This window comes from Amblyraja radiata, chromosome 39 (assembly GCF_010909765.2).
Source record: "Amblyraja radiata isolate CabotCenter1 chromosome 39, sAmbRad1.1.pri, whole genome shotgun sequence".
Lineage (NCBI taxonomy): Eukaryota > Metazoa > Chordata > Chondrichthyes > Rajiformes > Rajidae > Amblyraja > Amblyraja radiata.
Window position 1 is genome coordinate 11530125 of NC_045994.1, and position 25151 is coordinate 11555275.

At 49.0% G+C, this 25151-nt stretch overlaps 1 protein-coding gene across 2 annotated transcripts in view; it reads left to right on the forward strand.

Moving 5' to 3' along the window:
* The window catches only part of sema4c (semaphorin 4C), a 78498-nt gene that overhangs the window by 22389 nt on the left and 30958 nt on the right, over positions 1-25151 (forward strand). For both annotated transcript variants that reach the window (XM_033013864.1, XM_033013865.1), the window contains exons 2-4: positions 8998-9221; positions 22413-22564; positions 24917-24979. In XM_033013864.1, coding sequence (XP_032869755.1) covers positions 9104-9221; positions 22413-22564; positions 24917-24979 — 333 coding nt within the window. In that variant the 5' untranslated portion in view covers positions 8998-9103. The remainder of the gene's footprint in view (positions 1-8997; positions 9222-22412; positions 22565-24916; positions 24980-25151) is intronic.

A 25151-nucleotide genomic window follows, 5' to 3' on the forward strand; every position in this document is an offset into this window, starting at 1 on the left:
TCGGCCCACCGAGTCCACGCCGACCAGCGATCCCTACACACTAACACACACACACACACACAGACAGACAGACAGACACACAGACAGACAGACAGACACACACACACACACACACACACACACACACACACACACACACACACACACACACACAGTCACACACACACAGACACACAAACGCGCACACACAACACACACACACACACACACACACACACACACACACACACACACACACACACACACACACACACACACAAATGCACACAGACACACGCGCACACACACACCCCAATTAAAGAGACATTTAATCTACCAACTCGCATGTCTTTGCGACATGGGAGGAAACTAAAGCACCCACTCGGTCACAGGGAGAACGTGCAAACTCCACACAGACAGCACCCAAGGTCAGGATCGAACACGAGTGACACCAAGCCTATTAACCTACAAACTTGTACGCCTTTGGAGTGTGGGAGGAAACCGGAGATCTCAGAGAAAACCCACGCGGTCACGGGGAGAACGTACAAACTCCGTAGAGACAGCACCCGCAGTTGGGATCGAACCCGGGCCTCTGCCGCTGTAAGGCAGCAACTCTACCGCTGCACTGCCTGTGTGGAGTTTGCATGTTCTCCACAGTGCAGCGAGGTCACCGCTGGTATTGAGCCACACACAGACTGTGAGCAACGGCAAACACTCATTTTAAAAAAAGAAATAAAGAACAGGGAACTGGAGAAGAAACAAAAATGTTGTTTAACACAACTCGGTGAGATATGATCTAGAAGGCGCTGCCAAGGAAATTATACTCAAAAAGAAACTTCAAAAGTGAAAGGAGAAAAATCGGATTGAATTCAAATACACAACTTGGGGAGGGTCTTGGTGGGGTGAGTGATTTGACTCTGTAGTGTACGGGGTCTACCCACTTTGGACGGCAAAACACTTTCAGGAAATCATGTTTTAAGACTTATCCTAGCCCTGAAGGTTTGTTTTCATGTGCTGCGGGCTGTGTTTTCAATAGAGGGGGAGTTTTTTTTCATTCTCTATTGTGCGTGGCTGTATGATGTTGGATGTGCTCCAGAATAGTTCTGTAAACGTGTGCCAGTGCAGGTACAAACAAGAAGGGAAGGATATTAATAAGACGTTGCGTTTCGAATTCAGAGTAGAAGTTCAGCTTTTGTGAATTAATTTAGGCAGGCCTATGGCAGAGTTTAAATTGCGTTTCATGTTTGTCGAATCGAAACATAGCTGCAGGAGTAGGCCATTCGGCCCTTCGATCCAGCACCGCCATTCAATATGATCATGGCTGATCATCCAAAATCAGTACCCCGTTCCTGCTTCCCCCCCCCCCCCCCCATATCCCTTGATTCCTTTAGCCCTAGGAGTTAAATCTAACTCTCTCTTGAAAACACCCAGTGAATTGGCCTCCACTGCCTTCTGCGGCAGAGAATTCCATAGATTCACAAATAACAATGGGAGTTAGCCCATGTTTTTTTTTACAGTGTTTAGTTTAGAGATACAGCGAGGAAACAGGCCCTTTGGCCCACCAAGTCCGCGCCGGCCATCGATCACCCCCCCGTACACTAGTTCTATCCTACACACTAGGGATAATTTATCAAAGACAATTCACCTACAAACGTGCACGTCTTTGGAGTGTGGGAAGAAACCGGAGCACCTGGAGAAAACCCACGTGGTCACGGGGAAAGTGTACAAACTCCATACAGACAAGCACCCGTAGTCGGGATCGATCCTGTGTCTCTGGCGCTGTGAGGCAGCAACTCAAATCGCTGTGCCACCCTCGTTCTTTGGTTTAAATGCAATTCCTCTGGATTGAAGTCTTAAGGAATAGGAGTAGAATTAAGCCGTTCGGCCCATCAAGTCTACTCCGCCATTCAATCATGGCTGGTCCATCTCTTCCTCTCCTGCCTTCAACCTACTACTTCTTCTTTCAATGTGGCGTGCACAGCCTAAAGTTGTTGGACAACTTGTTCTATTTGATCTTCTGTTTGTGCACGTCGAGTTGATTGCATTAGTCGAAACAGGGCGGACCACGTGAAGGTTGCAATCTTCCTGCCCCTGCCTTCAACCCATAACCTCTGACACCCGTACTAATCAAGAATCTAACCATCTTTGCAGTAACAATATTTCCACTGACTTGGCCTCCATAGCCTTCTGTAACAATGAGTTCCACAGATTCACCACCCTGGGGCACGTTCCTGTGCGCTATTTGATTGCGTGGGTTGTCATGAACTACTCTATATTTAGCCCTGACACGCGTGTCCGTGTGCATGCGTACACACGCACGCAGATGTACGGGCGCATAACTCCGTGTTTGTCCATCTCATTAAACTGCTGACACTCTCTCTATTATGTTGAGCCGTTCCCAGTGGAGTCTCACCTCCTAGTCCCCTTGACGTGGTGACGGCAGATTAGATCAGGGCCTGCCCTCCAATTACATCATCTTCATTTTGCATTAGCAGTCTCCAGTTGCTCCAGAGATCTTACTGAGTTATATCACATGAATCCAGAGGCCTCGTTATGAATGCCTTCTACACCAGCCATCAATGTACGAAGCTTTTCTTTGTCCTTATTGAGATATAGGTTTCAAGAGTAGGTCGTCATCGAGAGAGAGTTTCAAAAGAGAGATAGATATAACTCTTGGGGCTAAATGAATCGAGGGATATGGGGGTAAAAGCAGGAAAGAGGTACTGATTTTAGATGATCAGCCATGATCGTATTGACTCGAAGGGCCGAATGGCCTACTCCGGCACCCATTTTCTATGTTTCATACATACAGCACGAAAATCGGCCCAACTTGCCCATACTGACCAGGATACCCCATCTACACCAGCCCACATTTGGCCCATATCCCTCCGAAATCTATCCTATTAAATTAAATTTTAAATTTCTTTATTTATATAACACATTTTTAGTCAACTTGCATTGACCCCAAAGTGCTTCACATAATTACATTCACACACACAGGCAAAGGTGGGTGAAGTGTCTTGCCCAAGGACACAACAACAGTATGCACTCCAAGCGGGATTCGAACCAGCTACCTTCCGGTTGCCAGCCAAACACTTAGCCCATTGTGCCATCTGTCGTCCACATGTACCTGCTGGAATAAAGACATGTCCTGGTTTGAGGCATCCATTAAATAATTAGGATTCAAAATTGGGTAGACAAACAAAACCATTGGGATAAGAAGGGTCTCGAACCGAAACTTCACCTGATCCTTTTCTCCAGAGATACTGCCTGACACTGGATTTTAGAAGGATGAGAGGCGTTCTTATAGAATCATTAAATTCTTAAGACATTGGACAGGCTAGATTCATGAAAAATGCTCCTGATGTTGGGGGAGTCCAGAACCAGGGGTCACAGTTTAAGAATAAGGGATAGAAAGATAGAAATATAGAAATTAGGTGCAGGAGTAGGCCATTCGGCCCTTCGAGCCTGCATCGCCATTCAATATGATCATGGCTGATCATCCAACTCAGTATCCCGTACCTGCCTTCTCTCCATACCCTCTGATCCCCTTAGCCACAAGGGCCACATCTAACTCCCTCTTAAATATAGCCAATGAACTGGCCTCGACTACCCTCTGTGGCAGAGAGTTCCAGAGATTCACCACTCTCTGTGTGAAAAAAGTTCTTCTCATCTCGGTTTTAAAGGATTTCCCCCTTATCCTTAAGCTGTGACCCCTTGTCCTGGACTTCCCCAACATCGGGAGCATGAGGAAAAACATTTTCAGCCAGAGAGTTGTGAATCTGTGGAATTCTCTGCCACAAGGCAGTGGAGGCCAATTCACTGCATGTTTTCAAGAGAGAGTTAGATGGAGCTTTTAGGGCTAACGAAGTCAAGGGACGTGGGGTGAAAGCAGGAACGGGGTACTGATTGTGGATGATCAGCCATGATCATATTGAATGGCGGTGTTGGCTTGAAGGGCCGAATGGACATATTTTCCTGCACCTATTTTCTCTGTTTTTCTCCCGCTGAGTTACACACAGTTTGTGTCCCCATACATGGACATGCGTGCACACAAGTAGCAATGACGCCCACAGCCGGAGGCACCCACCCAGATATACACACGTGCACACACATGCAAACACGCACTTACACAGAGACATACCTGAAAGTTGCAGAGCAGGTTTATATGTCCACTTCAGATTAACACATTTGTAGCGTGGAAGTTTCTATTTGTATCTTGCCTTGGTGAGACCCCACTTGGAGATCTACTGCTCCAGTCACAGCCATAATCACATTGAATCACAAGGACGACAGATGGCACAATGGGCTAAGTGTTCGGCTGGCAACCGGAAGGTAGCTGGTTCGAATCCCGCTTGGAGTGCATACTGTCGTTGTGTCCTTGGGCAAGACACTTCACCCACCTTTGCCTGTGTGTGTCCTTGGGCAAGACACTTCACCCACCTTTGCCTGTGTGTGTGGATGTAATCATGTGAAGCACTTTGGGGTCAATGCAAGTTGACTAAAAATGTGCTATATAAATAAAGAAATTTAATTTAATTGAATGGCGGTGCTGGCTCGAAGGGCCGAATGGCCTACTTCTGCACCTATTGTCTATGTCTATTATCTATTATGCGGCTACAGGAGAGGTTTCAAGCCAACGATCCTCGCCTTAGTCCCTGAACTGTGAGTTTGCAAACGGGCTGGACTGTGTTAGTGCAGAGAAGAGACTCGGGAGGAGACACCTGGAAGGGGAGTCCCAGTTTCGATCCTGACTGTCGGTACGGAGTTTGCACGTTCTCCTCATGACTGCGTGGGTTTTTCTCCGGGTGCTCCGGGCTTCCTCCCACACTCCAAAGACGTGCGCAGGTTTGCAGGTTAATTGGCTTCGGTAAAAGTTTTAAAAAATGTCCCTAGTGTGTGGGATCGTGCTAGTGTACATGGTGTGTAAGAAAGAACTGCAGATGCTGGAAAAATCGAAGGTAGACAAAAATGCTGGAGAAACTCAGCTGGGTGAGGCAGCATCTAGATGCTGCCTCACCCAGCTGAGTTTCTCCAGCATTTTTGTCTACCTAGTGTAGGGACGGGGTGATTGCTGGTCGGTGTGGACACAGCCAGTTTCCTAACTATATGTCCAAAGTAAAGAGATGGGCAGTTGTGTGAAAAGACATCTAAGAGTTGTGGAAGAGACCAAAATTAGTGAACATTAAAAAGAATTAGGGATCGGCCTTTTCATCCAAGGAGTTAAACGTGTGTGATTGATCACACTTATTGTCAGAGAGTAAAGAATAAAGGGACTTCCAGGTAGAGTGTAGAATGACGCAGCACAGAAACAGTCCCTTCACCCCTACCCAGACCAGCGAACACCCCACACACTGGCACTACCCTCCAAACCAGGGACAATTTCACAGATTTAACCAAAGCCAATTAACCTGCAACCCTGGACGTCTTTGGAGTGCGGGAGGAAACCGGGGATCCCGGAGAAAACCCACGCAGGCCACAGGGAGAACATACAAACTCCGTACAGACAAGACAGCACTTGTAGTCGGGATCGAACCCGGGTCCCTGGCACTGTAAAGGGCCTATCCCACTTGCCGATTTTTTGTTTTTGCCGATTGCCGGCGTCGTATCAGTGCAGCCAAAAGATTTTGAACATTTCAAAATCCGCGCGTCCATTAGTCATTACGTCAGAAATCTTTCGGTGACCTGATACGTCGGTCAATGTTGCCGGCAGTCACCGAAAAAATTGCCAAGTTGGACAGGCCCTTAATGCAGCAACTTTACCTCTGCACCGCCCCAGAGTTTGGTGACTTGATAAAGTCTATTGCCTTGCATGTACCACTTGTCCAGTGAACCTCGTTGGGCATGTTCTCATCCCACATTCCCATATCATGTATCTCTACACTGTAAAGTGCTCGATTGTAATCACGTGTCGCCTTTCTGCTGACTGATGGCGTGCAACAAAAGCTTTTCACCGTGCCTCGGTACACGTGGCAATAAACTTGGCCGGCTGACTAAACTGCAGGTGCTGGTTTAAACCGAAAATGCTGGAGTAACTCAGTGGGACAGGCAGCAACTCTGGAGGGAAGGAATGGGTGATGTGTTGGGTCGAGACCTGTCTTCACTGACCCGAAACGTCACCCATTCCTTCTCTCTGCTTGTCCCGCTGAGTTGCTGGCAAGGAAGTTTAATTGCAACAGCCGCCAACTCCGGAGAAACGGCAGAGATGATGTAAGTGGGGACAGGCCATGATCTCATTTATCTCCAGCACGTCATGCCAACAAGGGGGATAGTTTCCCCAGGGAACCGCTCGGTGCAATGCAAAGGGCGAGTGGTTTAATGATCTCACTGCTGAGGGTTTGTGTTTGATTGCTCAGCGGGGAGTTGTGACAGACAAGAAGCGTCTGGGCGGTCCCTGGCAGAGCCCACGACTCGCGCCTGTTAGCCAGCACCTCCGACTGGCTTTGGCTCTGCCGCCCATTCCATCTGAGGGACTTGGAACGGGAAGAAGAACGGGCTTCTGATGCTCACAACCTTGCCAGTAGGAGCGGTGGCCAGTGACAAGGCCAGTAGTGCACGCCTGGTGAGTGTGTGGGGTAACTATTTAACACGTTGGCACGTGCACACGCACACACACACACACACACACACACACACACACACACACATGCGCACACACACACACACACACACACACACACACACACACACACACACACACACACACACACACACACACACATTGTGCACACACTCACACACACACACACACACACACACACACACACACACACACACACACACACACACACACATTGTGCACACACTCACACACACACACATATATATACACACACACACACACACACACACACACACACACATATATATATACACACACACACACACACACACATATATATACACACACACACACACACATATATATACACACACACACACACACACACACACACACACACACACACACACACATATATATATATACACACACACACACACACACACACACATATATATATATACACACACACACACACACATATATATACACACACACACACACACACACACACACACACACACACACACACACACACACACACACACACTCTTAGACAACCAAATGGTATTTTCAGTGTGTAAACTGTGTGTGTGTGTGTGTGTGGAAGGTGTGGGTTAGCTGGGCACTGACTCCGCAAGTCTCCTGCTGCTTGCTGCTGGATTTGGACAGGAGATTCTCATGGACTTTCCTCAGTCATGACTGGCCGCCAATCTGCTTCGAATACTCCGAGAACCTTGAATGGAATGATATTGTGATCAATGAATTCATTGCTACTTGGTTGTACAAAGGAGCAACAGCGTGGCGCAGCGGTAGAGTTGCTGCCTTACAGCGCCAGAGACCTGAGGTTCGATCCTGACTACGGGTGCTGTCTGTACGGAGTCTGTACCTTCTCCCTGTGACCTGCATGGGTTTTCTCCGGGTGCCCCGGTTTCCTCCCACACTCCAAAGACGTACAGGTTTGTAGGTTAGGGGATAAGGGGAGAAGGCAGGAACGGGGTACTGATTGGGGATGATCAGCCATGATCACATTGAATGGCGGTGCTGGCTCAAAGGGCCGAATGGCCTACTCCTGCACCTATTGTCTATTGTCTAATTGGCTTTGGTAAAAATTGTAAATTGACCCTAGTGTGTGTAGGATTGTGTTAATGTACGGGGATCGCTGGTCGGCGCGGATTCGAAGGGCCTGTTTCCGCGCTGTATCTTAATACTTAATAAACTAAACCTGTGTGGGAATCGATAAAAGCTGACGGTGTTCTCTTTCAGAGCTGAGAAGATTAATGTGCATTTGATGGGCACTTCCAGTTCTGACAGAGTGCTTGGTTAGAGAAAAGCTATTAACGATAATTGGCAAAAGGTCTGGACGGGATTCGCTGAGGATTTTCTTTCAACGTTACAAGTCCTCACAAATCTGTCTAGTCGCGAAACTTTCATTTCTTGTGCAGGTGTGCTACCCGTTAGACAGGTGGAGGTGCGTTTAGTTTAGTTTAGTTTCGGGATACAATGCAGAAACAGTATCGGGTGGGCCGAAGGGCCTGTTTCCTTGCTGTATTTCTAAATAGGAGAATGTGGAAGGAAGTAGGACTAATTTTATACTTGTACCTCGGGGCTAGCACCGGGATGACGGACTGAATGTACTACGGCAATGGAAGAGATTTGCCCCTCTCTTTGCCCACTGGTTGGGTATTCTGCGCACGAGTTATTTATACAACATTGTGAACACTGTTTGGAGACCCTCGGGCTGGCTATCTTTAATCAGACTTTAATTGACTATATTTTAAACTAAACGTTATTCCCTTTACTCTGTATCTGTTCACTCTGATCAGCCTGATTGTAATCATCTGTATTCTGTTCCCTGACTGGGTAGTATGCAACAAAAAGCTTTTCACTGTACCTCGGTACATGTGGCAACAGTAATAAACTAAACTGTACAAATAGAAAGGGTGAAAAATAAAAGGTTTTAGTCAAAGGTAAATAATAATCTGAAGAAGGATCTCGACCTGAAACGTTAGATGAGAAAAACATTTTTCACACAGAGAGTGGTGAATCTGTGGAATTCTCTGCCACAGAAGGTAGTTGAGGCCAGTTCATCGGCTATATTTAAGAGGGAGTTAGATGTGGCCCTTGTGGCTAAAGGGATCAGGGGGTATGGAGAGAAGGCAGGTACAGGATACTGAGGGGATATGGGGTGAAGGCAGGAACGGGGTACCGATTGTGGATGATCAGCCATGATCATATTGAATGGCGGTGCTGGCTCGAAGGGCCGAATGGCCTACTCTGGCATCTATTTTCTATGTTTTTATGTTACACACCCTTTTTCTCCACAGATGCTGCCTGTCCCGCTGAGTTACTCCAGAACTTTGTATCTGTCCTTGATAGGAATGTTGTGCTGGATTCGGCTGGTCTTCCCCTCCCGTTCTCTGCATTGATATACCCACCTGTTTCTTCCTCCGCAGATCCCGAGCCTGTTGAGTGCAGCCGAGGGCCCTTGGCATTCGCCTCCCACCTGTCGCCGAACCCAGGAGGGTCGCGGGCGCCGCTGGAGTCTCGGGATCGGGAGAGATGGCGGGCGCTGCCGCCGGTTGTTCCCTGCTCTGCCACGCGGTGATCGCGCTGCTGCTTCAGTTTGGCCGGGCCAGCGACTGGAACACGCTGCCACGCAAGACCGTGACACACGATGGTGAGTTGGGACCATCTGAACGATGAATGAATGAATGTATTATATGTGTGGCCAGTCACAGTGGAACTCTTCGCAAGGTATGCAAATAGTGGCCACATAAAGGGCATCGACAAAGTTACAAAATATGTTCCCCCATCTCCCCCCCCCCCCCCCCCCCCCCCCCCCCCCCCCCCCGCCAACCTGGGTCCTCCATTGTTCTTCTCCCCTTCCCTCACAGCAGCCCCCCCCCCCCACTCCGGGTCCACATTGCTCCTCCCCCCTCCGTTCATCTCGACCCAAAACATCACCCATTCCTTTTTCTGTGTCTTGCCTCCTGCATCAACCCCCCTCAGCGTCTAGAGTTGCTTCCTACACGTTAGCGACAGGAGGTCACCAACAGGGGGTTAACGACTGATTGCGAACCGCAAACTTAACAGAGGAAGGAAGGAAGGAAGGAAGGAAGGAGGGAGGGAGGTAGGGAGGGGTTTCTCTCCTGACTGCCAGTAACCAACCCTCCCCCTTGCCTCTCGCCAAAATGCCGTGCTGTGCAGCTGAGTGAGGATCTGTTTTTACGTCACGTTCCTTAATCGCTTGGAGCTTAGTAAATTGCAGAGTGCCTCTGCCAGTTTTACAGACTGCAAGCCTGTAATTACAGGGCAAAGAATATAATCTTCTGGGGTCCGCAATGGGATGCGAGTGCGGAGATTGCTGTGTGTGTGTGTGTCTGGCTGGGTCTGTCTTCGGAGCTGGGGGTCAGTGGGGTGGGCAGATCCACAATGTCTCCCATAGACTCCACAATAAGATTTGTGAGGCAGGCTTCATTCAATTTAGGACAACATATGTTCATCGTTAGTAGCAGTAGAAGGTCATTAAAAGCCCAACCCAGGTCGTTGTGTTTCATAATTGCCCATCCAGATGCACTTCCCCCCCTTCAGTCAATCTTTCATCCTCTCCCCCCCCTTCCTCTCTCCCCCCCCCTTCCTCTCTCCCCCCTCTTCCTCTCTCCCCCCTTCCTCTCCCCCACCGTCCTCTCTCCCCCGTTCGTCTCTCCCCCCTTCCTCTCCCCCCCGTCCTCTCCCCCCCTTCCTCTCCCCCCCTTCCTCTCCGCCCCCTTCCTCTCCCCCCCTTCCTCTCCCCCCCTTCCTCTCCCCCCCTTCCTCTCCCCCCTCCTCTCTCCCCCCTCCTCTCTCCCCCCCTCCACTGTTCCTCTCCTCTACCCTGCCTCTTGCCCACTCGTGCACTCTCCTCTCTCCCCCCTCTGTACCCTTGCGCGCAGCCTGCCTGCCCCTCTCCCCCTGCGCTCACTGTTCCGGGCGCCCTCCCCTGTGTTGCTGTTTTACGAGGCTGCAAGTTAACCCCTGAGCTGCCAGTGCTCGGACTGCCACCCACCTTGTGAGGGGCTGTTTGCTCCTCCGTACTGCAGCTGGGCTCCATGTTGAGTCCCAGCGCTGCTCGCTGGACCCCGTACACCAAGAAAACTCGATCAAATGCAGGTGCTTGGCAGATCTATCCCAGTCCGAGCTGCACCAGGACCCAGGGTCATACGCCCTGCTCACCGAACATCTGCTTCTTATTGTGGCAGGAAAGAAATACACTGGCAGAAGTAGACTTTGTGAAACGTGAGTTGCATGCTGGAAATACAATACTTTAGTTTAGAGGTACAGCGCGGAAACAGGCTCAAGTCCACGCCAACCAGCGGTCCCCACACACCCAAACCCACACTATCCTACACACACTAGGGACAATTTACAATTTTCCCAAGCCAATTAACCTACAAACTCGTACGTCTTTGGAGTGTGGGAGGAAACAGAAGATCTTGGAGAAAACCCAAGTGGTCACGGGGAGAGCATGCAAACTCCGTACAGACAGCACCCGTAGTCAGGATCGAACCCGGGTCCCTGGCGCTGTGAGGCAGCAACTCTACCGCTGCGCCACCGTGCCGCACAGTGTACTTTATACCCAATCAAAATGGGAGTACTTTTGTTGTTCCATTAGTTCCATCAGCCATGATCACATTGAATGGCGGTGCTGGCTCGAAGGGCCAAATGGCATACTCCTGCACCTATTGTCTATTGTCTATAGTAGGGTTGGCATAGTTGGCAGAGCTGCTGCCTTACAAAGCCAGAGACCCTGGTTCGATCCCGACCTCGGGTGCTGCCCGTGTGGAGTTTGCGTGTTCGCCGGGTGGGCTCCCTCCGGTTGCTCCGGTTTCCTTCCCCATTCCAAAGACGTGCAGGTCTGTTGCTTTAATGAGCCGCTGAAAATTTTCCCTCATGTGTAGGGGGTGGATGAGAAAGCGATATAACATAGAAGTCGTGTGAACGGGCGATCGATGGTCGGTGTGGACTCGGTGGGCTGGAGGGCCTGTTTCCATGCTACAAGCTAGAAAACCTGTTTCCACGTTCCTTATGTTTAAGAAGGAACTGCAGATGCTGGAAAATTGAAGGTAGACAAAAATGCAGAAGAAACTCAGTGCGTGAGGCAGCATCTATGGAGCGAAGGAAATAGGCAACGTTTCGGGTCGAAACCCAAAGGGTTTCGACCTGAAACGTTGCCTATTTCGTTCGCTCCATAGATGCTGCCTCACCCACTGAGTTTCTCCAGCATTTTTGTCTATCCACGTTCCATATGATTCTCCAAGATTCCTAAGATTGTTAAGGGCTTGGACACGCTAGAGGCAGGAAACATGTTCCCGATGTTGGGGGAGTCCAGAACCAGGGGCCACAGTTTAAGAATAAGGAGTAAGCCATTTAGAACGGAGACGAGGAAACACTTTCTCTCACAGAGAGTGGTGAGTCTGTGGAATTCTCTGCCTCAGAGGGCGGTGGAGGCAGGTTCTCTGGATGCTTTCAAGAGAGAGCTAGACAGGGCTCTTAAAAATAGCAGTCAGGGGATATGGGGAGAAGGGAGGAACGGGGTACTGATTGGGGATGATCAGCCATGATCACATTGAATGGCGGTGCTGGCGCGAAGGGCCGAATGGCCTACTCCTGCACCTATTGTCTATTGTCTATTGTCCAAGACATAGGGTTAAGGTGAGGGTGGGGGGGAAAAGATTTAATAAGAAGAGGTGTAACCTTTTTCACACAAAGGTGGTGGGTGTATGGAACGAGCTGCTGGAGGAGGTAGTTGAGGCAGGCACTATCACAAACATTTAGACTGGTGCATGGATAGGCCAGGTTTAGAGGGATTTGCGTCAAACGCAGGCAGGTGGGACTGGTGTAGATGGGGCGTGTTGGTCAGCGTGGGCCAGTTGAGCTGAAGGGCCCGTTTCCACGATGAGTGACTCTATGACACTAATTAAGTGATGGCCTTCCACATGTTAGCTTGCTGGTGCCTGAAGCGATTGAAGCGGAAGGGTGAATGGGTGATAGGCGTAGGAGGGGGGGGGGGGTCATTGATGTGAGGAAGGAACAGAGTGGGAGAGGGGAGGAGACCAGGCGAATGGAAACGATCATCGGACACTCTGCCGACAACACAGATGGAGCAACTGGAGAGGGAAGTGGATAATGACTGTATTAAGGTGATGGCGTTTCACTGTCCTTGATTGAATGCAGATGACCAAAGCCATGACAGATGATGCACCATATTCAAGAATGTTGCATTTAAATTTTAACAAAATGGGAAGAATAAAATGAATTTAATTTTCTCTGTTTCTAATAGTAGAATCAAGAGATATGGGGAGAAGGCAGGCACGGGTTATTGATTTGGGACGATCAGCCATGATCACAATGAATGGCGGTGCTGGCTCGAAGGGCCGAATGGCCTCCTCCTGCACCTATTTTCTATGTTTCTATGAAATTATTTTTTTAGTTTAAGGTAGACAAAAATGCTGGAGAAACTCAGCGGGCGAGGCAGCATCTATGGAGCGAAGGAAATAGATGACGTTTCGGGTCGAGACCCTTCTTCAGACTGAACCGCCATCAGTCTGAAGAAGGGTCTCGACCCGAAACGTCACCTATTCCATCGCCCCATAGATGCTGCCTCATCCACTGAGTTTAGTTTATTGTCACGTGTACCGAGGTGCAGTGAAAGGCATTTGTTGCGTGCTATCCAGTCCGCAGAAAGACAATACGTGATTACAATCGAGCCGTCCACAGTGTACAGGAATACATGATAAGGGAATAACGTTTAGCGCAAGGTAAAGCCCGATCAGAGATAGTCCACGGGTCTCCAATGAGGTTCAGGACTGTTCTCTAGTTGTGTCAGGCTAATCGAGTCCATGCCGACCAGCGATCACCCGTTCACACTGATTCTATGTTTCCGCACTTTCACATCCTGCAAACTCCACACGTGGGGCAATTTACAGAGGGCCAATTAACCTACAGGTGCTGCCTGTGTGGAGTTTGCACGTTCACCCTGTGACCGCGTGGGTTTCCTCCGGGTACCCCGGAGGAAACCCACGCGGTCACAGGGAGAACGTGCAAACTCCACACAGGCAGCACCTGTGGTCGGGAAGGAACCCCGAGCTCTACCTCTGTTGTGTCCTCGACTTCGGTGTCGTGCCTGAGGCGGGGTGTGGGGGGGGGGGGAGGGGGTGGGGCTGCGAATCCACGCTAAAGTTGCTGCACAATTGCAACGACCAACACAAAATGCCAAACGAGTTCAGCAGGTCACTAGAGAAACAACCTACGTTTCAAGGTATGCGTCGCTTCTTCAGAAGCCTTTCAGTTTCATTTACTATAAAAACACAAGTTGTTGTCGATCAGGCCAGTGTTACCCAACCTTTCCATTCCAGGCAACAGTCCATAACCGGAGAAGGGTCTCGACCCGAAACGTCACCCATTCCTTCTCTCCAGGGATGCTGCCCGTCCTGTTGAGTTACTCCGGCATTTTGTGTCTGTCTTCAATCGATCAGCCAATTTCTCTACCCACACTTTAAGAAAAAAGAGACAAAGTGCTGGAGTAACTCAGCAGATCAGGCAACATGTGTGGAGAACATGGATAGGTGACGTTTTGGGTCAGGACTGAGTGTGTGTGGGTGGGGGAGGGGGGGGAAGAGTAGGTTTGGGGGGGGAGTGGATGGGGGGGGGGAGAGGAGGAGGGGGGGAGAGTAGGGTGGGGGGGAGTGGAGGGGAGTGGAGGGGAAAGGGGAGAGGAGGAGGGGGGGAGAGGAGGGGGGGGGTGAAGAAAGGCAGAAGAGAAGAGGGGCAGGTCATCGCTGAACGGGGGAGTGGTGGTTGGAAAAAGGCCACTGATTATAACCCTTTCATTTCATTCTATATTTACCCAAACATGACATACAAATAAACTGGTGGAATACATGCTTCATTAACTCACCAATAAAACACCACAATACATTTTATTACTACGGAATAATAATATTTTGGAACAGGTATTAAATATATACGGGAGAGTTTAGTTTAGAGATACAGCGTGGAAACAAGCCCTTTGAATGAATTAATATATATTTTTTTGGCCAAGTATATTCACATACAAGGAATTTGCCTTGGTGCTCCGCCCGCAAGTGACAACATGACATTTTTGGATTTTGATTTGGATTCAATTTATTGGAATTGTCTTCAATTAAGAAACAACGACACGCTATTTTCCTTACAGTCATACAAATTTTAAAAAAAAAACCACAAAAACACAGAAGTCCACAACACAAATATCCCCACAGAGGCACCAAAGTTCCCCACTGTGAGGGAAGGAACCAAAGTCCAGTCAACTTCCTCGCTGATGTTCCCCAATGTTCACTCGTGGTCGGGGCCTCAGTCACAGTTAGGAATGACACGTAAATGACTAGGCTTGTATTCACTGGAGTTTAGAAGGATGAGGGGGGATCTTATAGAAACATATAAAATTATAAAAGGATTGGACAAGCTGGATGCAGGAAAAATGTTCCCAATGTTGGGCGAGTCCAGAACCAGGGGCCACAGTCTTAGAATAAAGGGGAGGTCATTTAAGACTAAGGTGAGAATAAACTTTTTCACCCAGAGAGGTGTGAATTTGTGGAATTCCCTGCCACGGAGGGCAGCGGAGGCCAAATCACTGGATGGATTTAAGAGAGAGTTAGATAGAGCTCTAGGGGCTAGTGGAGTCAAGGGATATGGGGAGAAGGCAGGCACGGGTTATTGATAGGGGATGATCAGCCATGATCACAATGAATGGTGGTGCTGGCTCGAAGGGCCGAATGGCCTCCTCCTGCATCTATTTTCTATGTTTCTATAAAACATTAATACTAATTAATATTTATTTGGCCCACCGATTTCCCACCGAGGAGTTTCCCTATCTAAACTAAACGGAACGGCAGGGAGTGAGCAGTGCGCTAGTCTCCTCCAGTGGAGGCCTTGCTGATCACGGGGCCTTGCTGAGCCATTGGGACTGAGAGCCGAGGATCGCAGCCAGAGGGATGAGTGCCAACGTGTGCACGCAGCAACAGACGCTGTGCACATGGCTGATGTTACACAGCATCCACTGGAAGCTGGCTTTGAACAGAAACAGGCCCGCCAGCCTGCCAATAAATCCACCTGCCAATAAGCCTGGGCTCTTTGGGAAATAATATTTCCTGTTTCCTTTCTCGGAGAGTACACGGGCGAAGTGGGAAAGGGCGTGGAGGAAGCAGTCGCAGAAAACATCAATGTGTAGGAAGGAACTGCAGATGCTGGCTTCAATCGAAGGTAGACGCAAAATGCTGGAGTAACTCAGCGGGACAGGCAGCGTCTCTGGAAAGAAGGATCGGGTGATGTTTCGGGTCGAGACCCTTCTTCAGACAGTCGGGGGGGAGGGGGACGATGATATAGAGAGATATAGGATAAATGAATGAAAGATGTGCTAAAAACTAATGATGTTAAAGGAAGCAGGCCATTGTTAGCTGCTTGTTGGGTGAGAACAAGAAGCTGGTGTGATCTTGGAGAGAGAGGAGATGCTCTGTTTCCACACTGTAGGACTCTATGACTCTTAAGTTTTAAAACCTCAACGCAGGACTCCTCTTTGTGTTCCACTTTGTGAATGTTGTCAATATAAATGATATCTCTTTCAATAGACAATAGACAATAGGTGCAGGAGTAGGCCATTCGGCCCTTCGAGCCAGCACCGCCATTCAATGTGATCATGGCTGATCATCCCCAATCAGTACCCCCTACTCCTGCACCTATTTTCTATGTTTCTAAGGCAGGAGAATGAGTTTGAGAGGGAAAGATAGATCAGCCACAATTGAACGGCGGAATAGACTTGATGGGCCGAATGGCCTAAATCTGCGCCTAGAACGTATGAACACTCTTCCCTGCCTCTGGAGGCCATTGCGGCCCCTGCTCCTACAATGGGATTGGCACAAGGCAAGGCTGCCCAGATTTAGAGTCATCATCTGAGCTCAGCCTGTGGTGAAAAGGGGGTGGAAGTAATCTTTCAATTAAAATAATGACAAGCTGTGCAACAGCAAGTTGTGTGCCTGGTATTCAGACGTTGGTTTAGATCAGATCAGTTTATTTAGTTTTAGTTTAGTTTAGAGATACAGTGTGAAAACAGGCCCTTCAGCCCACCGAGTATGCACCGACCAGCCATCCCCGCACACTAACACTATCCTACACACACTAGGGACAATTTACACTTATTACACTTATTCCAAGCCAATTAACCTACAAACCTGTACTTCCTTGGAGTGTGGGAGGAAACCGAAGATCCCGGGGAATAGTCACGGGGAGAACGTACAAACTCCGTACAGACAGCACCCGTAGACGGGATCGAACGCGGGTCCCTGGCGCTGCAAGCGCTGTAAGGCAGCAAGTCTACCTCTTGTTCAACATCATCTTGTTCAACATCTCAACTCATTGGCCAGTGGATGAATCACTGAAGTTAGACACAAAAAGCTGGAGTAACTCAGCGGGTCAGGCAGCATCTCTGGAGAGAAGGAATGGGTGACGTTTTGGGTCGAGACTCTTCTTCAGTGATAGTCAGGGGAAAGGGGAAGGCGGGATAAAGACGGTGATACAGAGCGATACAGAACAAATGAATGAAAGATATCAGCAATGTTAAAGGAAACAGGCCATCATTGGCTATGGGCAAGGTGTAAATGAATTATCGACAATGAGACTGAACAGGATGACTTGGAAACTGTTACAATGACTTGGGTGGGGGAGGGATGGGGAGAGAGGGGTTGCTTGAAGTTAGAGAAATCAATATTCACACCTGCCCAAGCGAAACATGATGTGCTGTTCCTCCAATTTGCGAGTTTGGTCTGACTCAAACGCAAATTGGAGGTTTGAACCAGCGTCTGCAGTTCCTTCCGACACAGATGAATCACTTTCATTTTAATTCTTGTTCTTGGTTTGTGGTGGCCACGGTAATGCCTGCGTCTAGTCAACTTCCCCGATTACTTCACAGCCGCCTGCGGGCAGTGAAGCAGCGACCACATTTCAGTCTGAAGTCACAAGAGTCATGCAGAATTGAAACAGCCCAGTGAACCCAAGGTGTCCACCACATGTGCCCTTGCCTGACCCGTATCTCTCAGTCTGAAGGAGGGCCTCGATCTGAAACACCACCGTCTGAAGAAGCATCTCCACCCGAAACATCACCCATTCCTTCTCTCCGATTCAGTATTTATATAATGGTATATGGACACACTGATCTGTTTTGTTGTCAATGCCGACTATGTTCTATTGTGCTGAAGCAAAGCAAGAATTTCATTGTCCTATCAGGGACACATGACAATAAACTCTCTTGAATCTCCAGAGACATTTCCTGACCCTGCTGAGCTACTTAATCCAACATTTAGCGTCTGTATTCCCTCCAGAGATGGATAGGTTCTTGTACGGACTTTGGAGAAGCAGCGTGGACGTGGGCCCGACGCCGACGGGCGATAAACCCCGTACACTCGCACCATCCTACACGCGCGCGAGAGGAAGCCGGAGCACCCGGGGAAAACCCACGCGGTCACGGGGAGAAGGTGCAAACTCCGTACAGACAGCACACGTAGTCAGGGTCAAACCTGGGTCTCTGGCGCTGTGAGTCTTGAAGAATGGTCCCGAGCTCAAAACATCATCTGTGCAGGAAGCAGCTGCAGATGGTGGTTTACTACAGCTCGGCAGGTTAGAACCCAGCGGTATGAATATTGATTTCTCTCAATTCAAGTAACCCTTGCATGCCTGGCCTGGGTCCCTGGTGCAGTGAAGGGCCCATCCCACTTGGACCACCTAATCCACGAGTTTAGGTCGAGATGAAAAAAATCTCAAAAAAATGTCAAGGTCGTGTTGACTCACCGAAGTAAACGACCTCCTACGACTATGTCTACGACCTCCTAAGACCCCCCTCGACCTCAGTCTTCCACACCAAAGACCAACCACGACTAGCTACGAGTGTTACTGCCATCACGACCTACCTACGAGTAAAAAGTATCAATTTTTTCCATGCCAACTTTTTTTTACTCCTGAACATTTTTTATCAGGCTGGAAAAAACGCCGCGACCTACTTGAGGCCACGAGTACGCAGAGACCACTCACGAGCACGAGGAAGAGTTAGGAAGACCTCCTACGATCTCGTGGCGACCATGCTGCGAGTATGAGTCGAGGGCAAACTCGGCAGAGGTCGGCAATTAGGTGGTGAAAGTGGGACAGGGGCTTAAGGCAGCAACTCTACCGCTGCGCCACCATGCAGCCCATTGGACGGGTGCAAGAGAGAACAATATACATGGGCGGGACAGGCAGGGAAGAGATCGTTCTGTGAAGAGTGGACTTAACATGTTGGACCAAGCTCTTTGGCATTGTCACAGTTCCCTCAAACCTAGAGCAGAGCCCTTGGGAATAAGGGGCCAGCATTTGAGACTCAGATGTGGAATTCCTTGGGTTATGTTCAGAATTCTTTCCCCCATTGCGATGTGGCTGGACAGACATTGTGTTCGAGGCTGCGATCAGATGTTTGGACACCAAGGCATTGGGCGGACTGGGGGATCAGTTGTGACCTCATTGTTACTGGAGTTGCCTCCAGGAGTTGTATTGGATTTCTTGCATCCAGTACATCTACATGAAGCGGCCAGCTGTGAGCTGAAGCCTTGGTTGTTGCTCCAGCAGTGCTTTTGTCAGCAGCTGCTCAGTCAATGATCCGCTTGATGCCAAGCTTTCATTAGATCCACAGGCAGCGATGAAAAGTCAGAATCAAAACGCCCCCTGCATCTTGAGGTGGCCCGCTGTGTTACAGCTCTTCCGTTCTATCTCCCGGCCTGCCTCTCTGCAGATGTTGGAGTAGCTTCAGCCTTGAAAGCAGTGCAGGGGCAAGATTTGAGCATGTTTTAGTTTTAGTTTTCTTTTTAGTTTTAGAGATACAGCGCGGACACAGGCCCTTCGGCCTACCGAGTCTGCACCTTCGGCCCACCGAGTCTGCACAGACCAGCGATCCACTCACACTAAAGGGTCTGTCCCACTATATAAGTTTACCCAAGAGCTCTCCCGAGTTTAAAAAAACCCCAAACTCCTGGTAAGTACGTAGAATGTACGTTGCGGGTACGTCAGAGCTCGGGACGTCTCTTAGCGGCTCGTAACGCTAACGGCAGGTACTCGGGAAACGCGGTAAGCTCGTGAAGATTTCTCAACATGCTGAAAAATGTCCACGAGGGCCCCGAGTACCTACGAGCGGCCATTACCGTAATTCTCCGAGTTCGAATCAGGGGAAACTCGGGGGAACTCTTGAATTACCTCGTACGGTGGGACAGGCCCTTAACACTCCTACACACCAGGGACAATTTTACATTAATACCAAGCCAATTAACCTACAAACCTGTACGTCTTTGGAGTGTGGGAGGAAACCGGAGCACCCGGAGAAAACCCACGCGGGTCACGGGGAGAACGTACAGACAGGCACCCGTGGTCAGGAACGAACCCGGGTCTCCGGCGCTGCGAGTCTTTCATCTTTCTAAACAAGTGATTCTCAGAAGTGACGTACAGATAGGGATCTGGCCGATGGATTATGTTGAGAATAATTGCTAAGTGGGAGTGACTCCCAGCCTAGTAACCCGGCCCTGTTGCCACCTCAGCTGCCGTGCCGTCAGTCACCACAGATGTGGCCTTAACGTAACGTTGCCTTCATGTCAATGTGGGGATTGCCCGCGTGTGTTTCTGAAGCCAACAGCAACTGGTTTGTCTGCATTTTCCTTCCAGTAACGTGGTTTCAGAGAACAGGAACTATTCCAAAACCCAGAGATGCGGCGATATCTGTAACTGCAAATATCTCAGCTACACAGCACATCAGTTTGAACCTGTGTGTAGGACACTAGGCGGGATTTAATTTCCAGTTTGATGAGATATAGTCAAGTGTTTTATTGTCAAAGAAGGACTCAAAATGCTGGAGTAACTCAGCAGGTCTGGCAGCATCTGTGGACACGAAATGTCACGAAAATATTATCTTTCTCCAGAGATGCTGCCTGACCCGCTGGGTTACTCCAGCCTTTTGTGTATAAACCAGTAAATGCAGTTCCTTTTCATAACATTGTGTTTGGTTGTCGTATATGTCCCAAACTGGAACGATGATGTTCTTATCTGCCGTCGCACAACAGGTTTGCAAAGACGACAGATAGACACAAAATACTGGAGTAACTCAGCGGGACAGGCAGCATCTCTGGGGAGAAGGAATGGGCGATGTATCGGGTCGAGACTCTTCTTCTGCGACCACGTTTTAACCCTCTGTGATTCCTCCTGCTCTACAATTATGTTTTAACACCCATTCCTTCTCTCCAGAGATGCTGCCGACTGTCCCGCTGAGTTCCTCCAGCATTTTGTGTCCCTCTTCGGTTTAAACCAGCGTCTGCAGTTCCTTCCCACAGGGTTGCGAAGGCGGTTCTCAATAGGAAATATATAAGGAACAAGACAGAAAAAATGAAGTGTAATAAATAAAAAGCTCAACTTAGTGCAAGAGCATAGTAAAGTTCCAAGTGCAACGCAGGCAGTTGTTCGGCCACGGTGGCGCAGCGGTAGAGTTGCTGCCTTACAGTGAATGCAGCGCCGGAGACCCGGGTTCGATCCCGACTACGGGCGCTGTCTGTATGGAGTTTGATGGTTCTCCTCAGTCTGAAGAAGGGTTTCGGCCGGAAACATTGCCTGTTTCTCCAGCACTTTTGTCTACCTTCGATTTTCCAGCATCTGCAGTTCCTTCCTAAAAACTCCTCGTAACTTGCGTGGGTTTTTCCCGAGATCTTTGGTACAAACTCCGTACAGCGGTGCGTGTGTGTGTGGGTGGGAACCTTGCAAGCCCAGCCTGGCTGCTTCCAGTTGAGGCCGGGAGAATGAGATTAGCAAACGCCAGCTCCCAGTCTGTTGTTCCGTCTCTCCAGTCAATTCTGGGAAGCAGTCCCATTGTTTCCCTTGTGCTTGTTGACATTCTGAACATCCTTATTTACACCAACTAACCCATCAAAACACAGGGCTTCTCCTGGCCCACGCATGTAACCTTCCATTCACGCTAAAGTCGTCGGGGATATTGTTCCACATCCTGGGCAAAGGTTCCTACTGGTGAAGATGCCATACTGGTGCAGAGATGATGTTCTTTTAGTTTACTTTAGTTTAGACATGGCACTGGCACTTCATTGAGGTCATCAGTTGCCCACCCTATTTGTCCTGGCTTGCCTCTCCCTCTACTTTCAGTCCGACCAAAGCATCACCCGTTTTTCTCTAGAGATGCTGCCTGACCCACTGAGGAGTTACTCCAGCATTTTGTGTCTATCTTTGGTATAAACCAGCGTCTGCAGTTCCTTCCGAAGATCTACCAGAATTGGGGGAGGGGGGGGAGTCGGGGGGGGGGGGGGAGGGATTTGCCTCTCCCCATCTGCAGGGCTTCAGTGCTTGCAGACTTATGAGTGCTTTACATGTTGTGTTAAATAGACGTGACTCCCTTCTCCTACATAGAAACATAGACAATAGGTGCAGGAGGAGGCCATTCGGCCCTTCGAGCCAGCACCGCCATTCATTGTGATCATGGCTGATCGTCCCCTATCAATAACCCGTGCCTACCATCTCCCCATATCCCTTGACTCCACTAGCCCCTAGAGCTCTATCTAACTCTCTCTTAAATCCATCCAGTGACTTGGCCTCCACTGCCCTCTGTGGCAGGGAATTCCATAAATTCACAACTCACTGGGTGAAAAAGTTTTTTTCTCACCTCAGTCTTAAATGACCTCCCCTTTATTCTGAGACTGTGGCCCCTGGTTCTAGACTCGCCCCACATTGGGAACATTTTTCCTGCATCTAGCTTGTCCAGTCCTTTTATAATTTGATATGTTTCTTGCAGTGCTGAGGGAAGCGAGGCGTTTCTCAAAGCCCCGGGTCTTCAACTACACCAGCCTGCACTTGGACGAGGATGCAGAGGTGCTGTATGTCGGGGCTCGAGAGGCCATCTTCGCTCTCTGGATGGAGGATGTCACGGTGGAGGTGAAAGAAGCGGTGAGCGACTGGAAGCCTGGAAGCACCAGAGCCTGTCCTAGTTACACCATTAATGTCTGGTTGGGTGTGTGTGGGGGGGGGGAGGGGAGGGAGATGTGGGGGGGGGGGGACCTACAGCTCCTTGTCCCACTATCAGTGTCTATGACTCCACTGGAAAAATAAACCTGATGTCACCCGTGGCAAAATAACATAATCCCAGGAACGCGTGGGTTAAACTAACATAGACATAGACATAGAAAATAGGTGCAGGAGTAGGCCATTCGGCCCTTCGAGCCTGCACTGCCATTCAATATGATCATGGCTGATCATCCAACTCAGTATCCCATCCCTGCCTTCTCTCCATACCCCCTGATCCCTTTAGCCACAAGGGCCACATCTAACTCCCTCTTAAATATAGCCAATGAACTGTGGCCTCAACTACCTTCTGTGGCAGAGAATTCCACAGATTCACCACTCTCTGTGTGAAAAATGTTTTTCTCATCTCGGTCCTAAAAGACTTCCCTCTTATCCTTAAGCTGTGACCCCTAGTTCTGGACTTCCCCAACATCGGGAATAATCTTCCTGCATCTAGCCTGTCCAACCCCTTAAGAATTTTGTATGTTTCTATAAGATCCCCCCTCAATCTTCTAAATTCTAGCGAGTACAAGCCGACAACTCGTGCCAGCGATAATCGCAGCTGGGTGAGTTCTCAAGAGATGAGTGGGTTAACCTATGATGAGCGTTTGTCGGCACTGGGCCTGTACCTGCTGGAGTTTAGAAGAATGAGGGGGGGGGAGTACAGACATTGAAAGGTACAGAATAGTGAAAGGCTTGGATGTGGATGTGGAGTGGATGTGGAGAGGATGTTTCCACTAGTGGGAGAGTCAAGGACTAGCGGTCATAGCCTCAGAATTAAAGGATGTTCTTTTAGGAAGGAGGTGAGGAGAAATTTCATTAGTCAGAGGGTGGAATTCTCTGCCACAGACGGCCGTGGAGGCCAAGTCAGTGGATATTTTTAAGGCAGAGATGGATAGATTCTTGATTAGTACGGGTGTCAGAGGTTATGGGGAGAAGGCAGGAGAATTGGGGTAGGAGGGAGAGTTAGACCTCTGTTCACTCCATATCTATCACGTCCAAAAGTCGACGTGGGAGAGATCGATCAGCCATGATTGAATGGCGGAGTACATTTGATAGGCCGAATGCCCTAATTCTATTCCTATGACCTTATAACAGCCCTTCCAGAGTACCTGATATCTAGTTCAGTGTAGTTTAATGTGTAATTTAAAATGTTGTTCAGTGTAGTTTAGTGTAGATGTGATTTGATGGGAGCCAGTACAAAAACAGTGGGCCGAATGGCCTCCTCCTTCATTACTAAAAACTTTCATCTCTCTCATTCACCGCAATGTTAGCATGACACGATATGCTAGCGGGGTTTTTTTATTCCAGTTTAGATGTATAGACTAGCAGTGTTCAACTTTGGACTGACCCAGAGATGGTTCATTTGTCACCTTGTATGTTTGCCTGCTGTGGAGAGTGAGTGAGATACTGTGCTGTCGTCAATGCAGCGGATGTCAAACAGGAAGATCAATGGTGTTAAATGACAACTAAATCTATCTTCAGTTCCGCTGCTCTCTCTCTCCCTCTCAGGTTGCGATATGAATATCTGGCTTAGTGTAGTATAATTTTTTATGATGTTGGCTCGCATTTGAGGACAATGCCCAGGTTAGTTTAGGTTCGTTTAGAGACTGTTTCGGGTTGGGATCTTTCTTCAGTCCCGATCCGAAATGTCCACTATCCATTCTCTCTGCCTGACCTGCTGAGTTCCTCCAGCACAGTACACCAACGCGATCCTGCACACACTAGGACAATTCACAGTTTTACCGAAGCCAATTAACCTACAAACCTGTACGTCTTTGGAGTGTGGGAGGAAACCGGAGCACCCGGAGAAAAACCCACGCAAGGTCACGGGAAGACCGTACGGACTCCGTACAGACAGCGCCTGTAGCCGGGATCAAACCGAAACAAAATGCTGGGGTAACTCAGCGGGACAGGCAGCATCTCTGGAGAGAAGGAATGGGCGACGTTTAGGGTCGAGACCCTCCTTCAGACTAAAGCAAAAAGAATATCTGGGGGTAGACAAAAATGCTGGAGAAACTCAGCGGGTGAGGCAGCATCTATGGAGCGAAGGAAATAGGCAACGTTTCGTCCCGAAACGTTGCCTATTTCCTTCGCTCCATAGATGCTGCCTCACCCGCTGAGTTTCTCCAGCATTTTTGTGTACCTTCGATTTTCCAGCATCTGCAGTTCCTTCTTAAAGAGTATATCTATGGGGGTCACTTTAATTGTGGCGTCTACTCTTTTCTTTTGGAACAGATTGTATGGAGCGCCCCGACGGAGAAAAAAAAGGATTGTGTCCAGAAGGGGAAGAACAACCAGGTTAGTGTCTCGTCCGATGTGCGATGGTATTGTGGGCGGTTTGTTTCCAGAGTACAGGGCGTGCAGTAAACGGATTAAAACACAACGTCAAGTCAAGTCAAGTTTATTCGTCACATACACATACGAGATCAAGTTCAAGTTCAAGTTAGTTTATTGTCATGTGTCCCTGTAT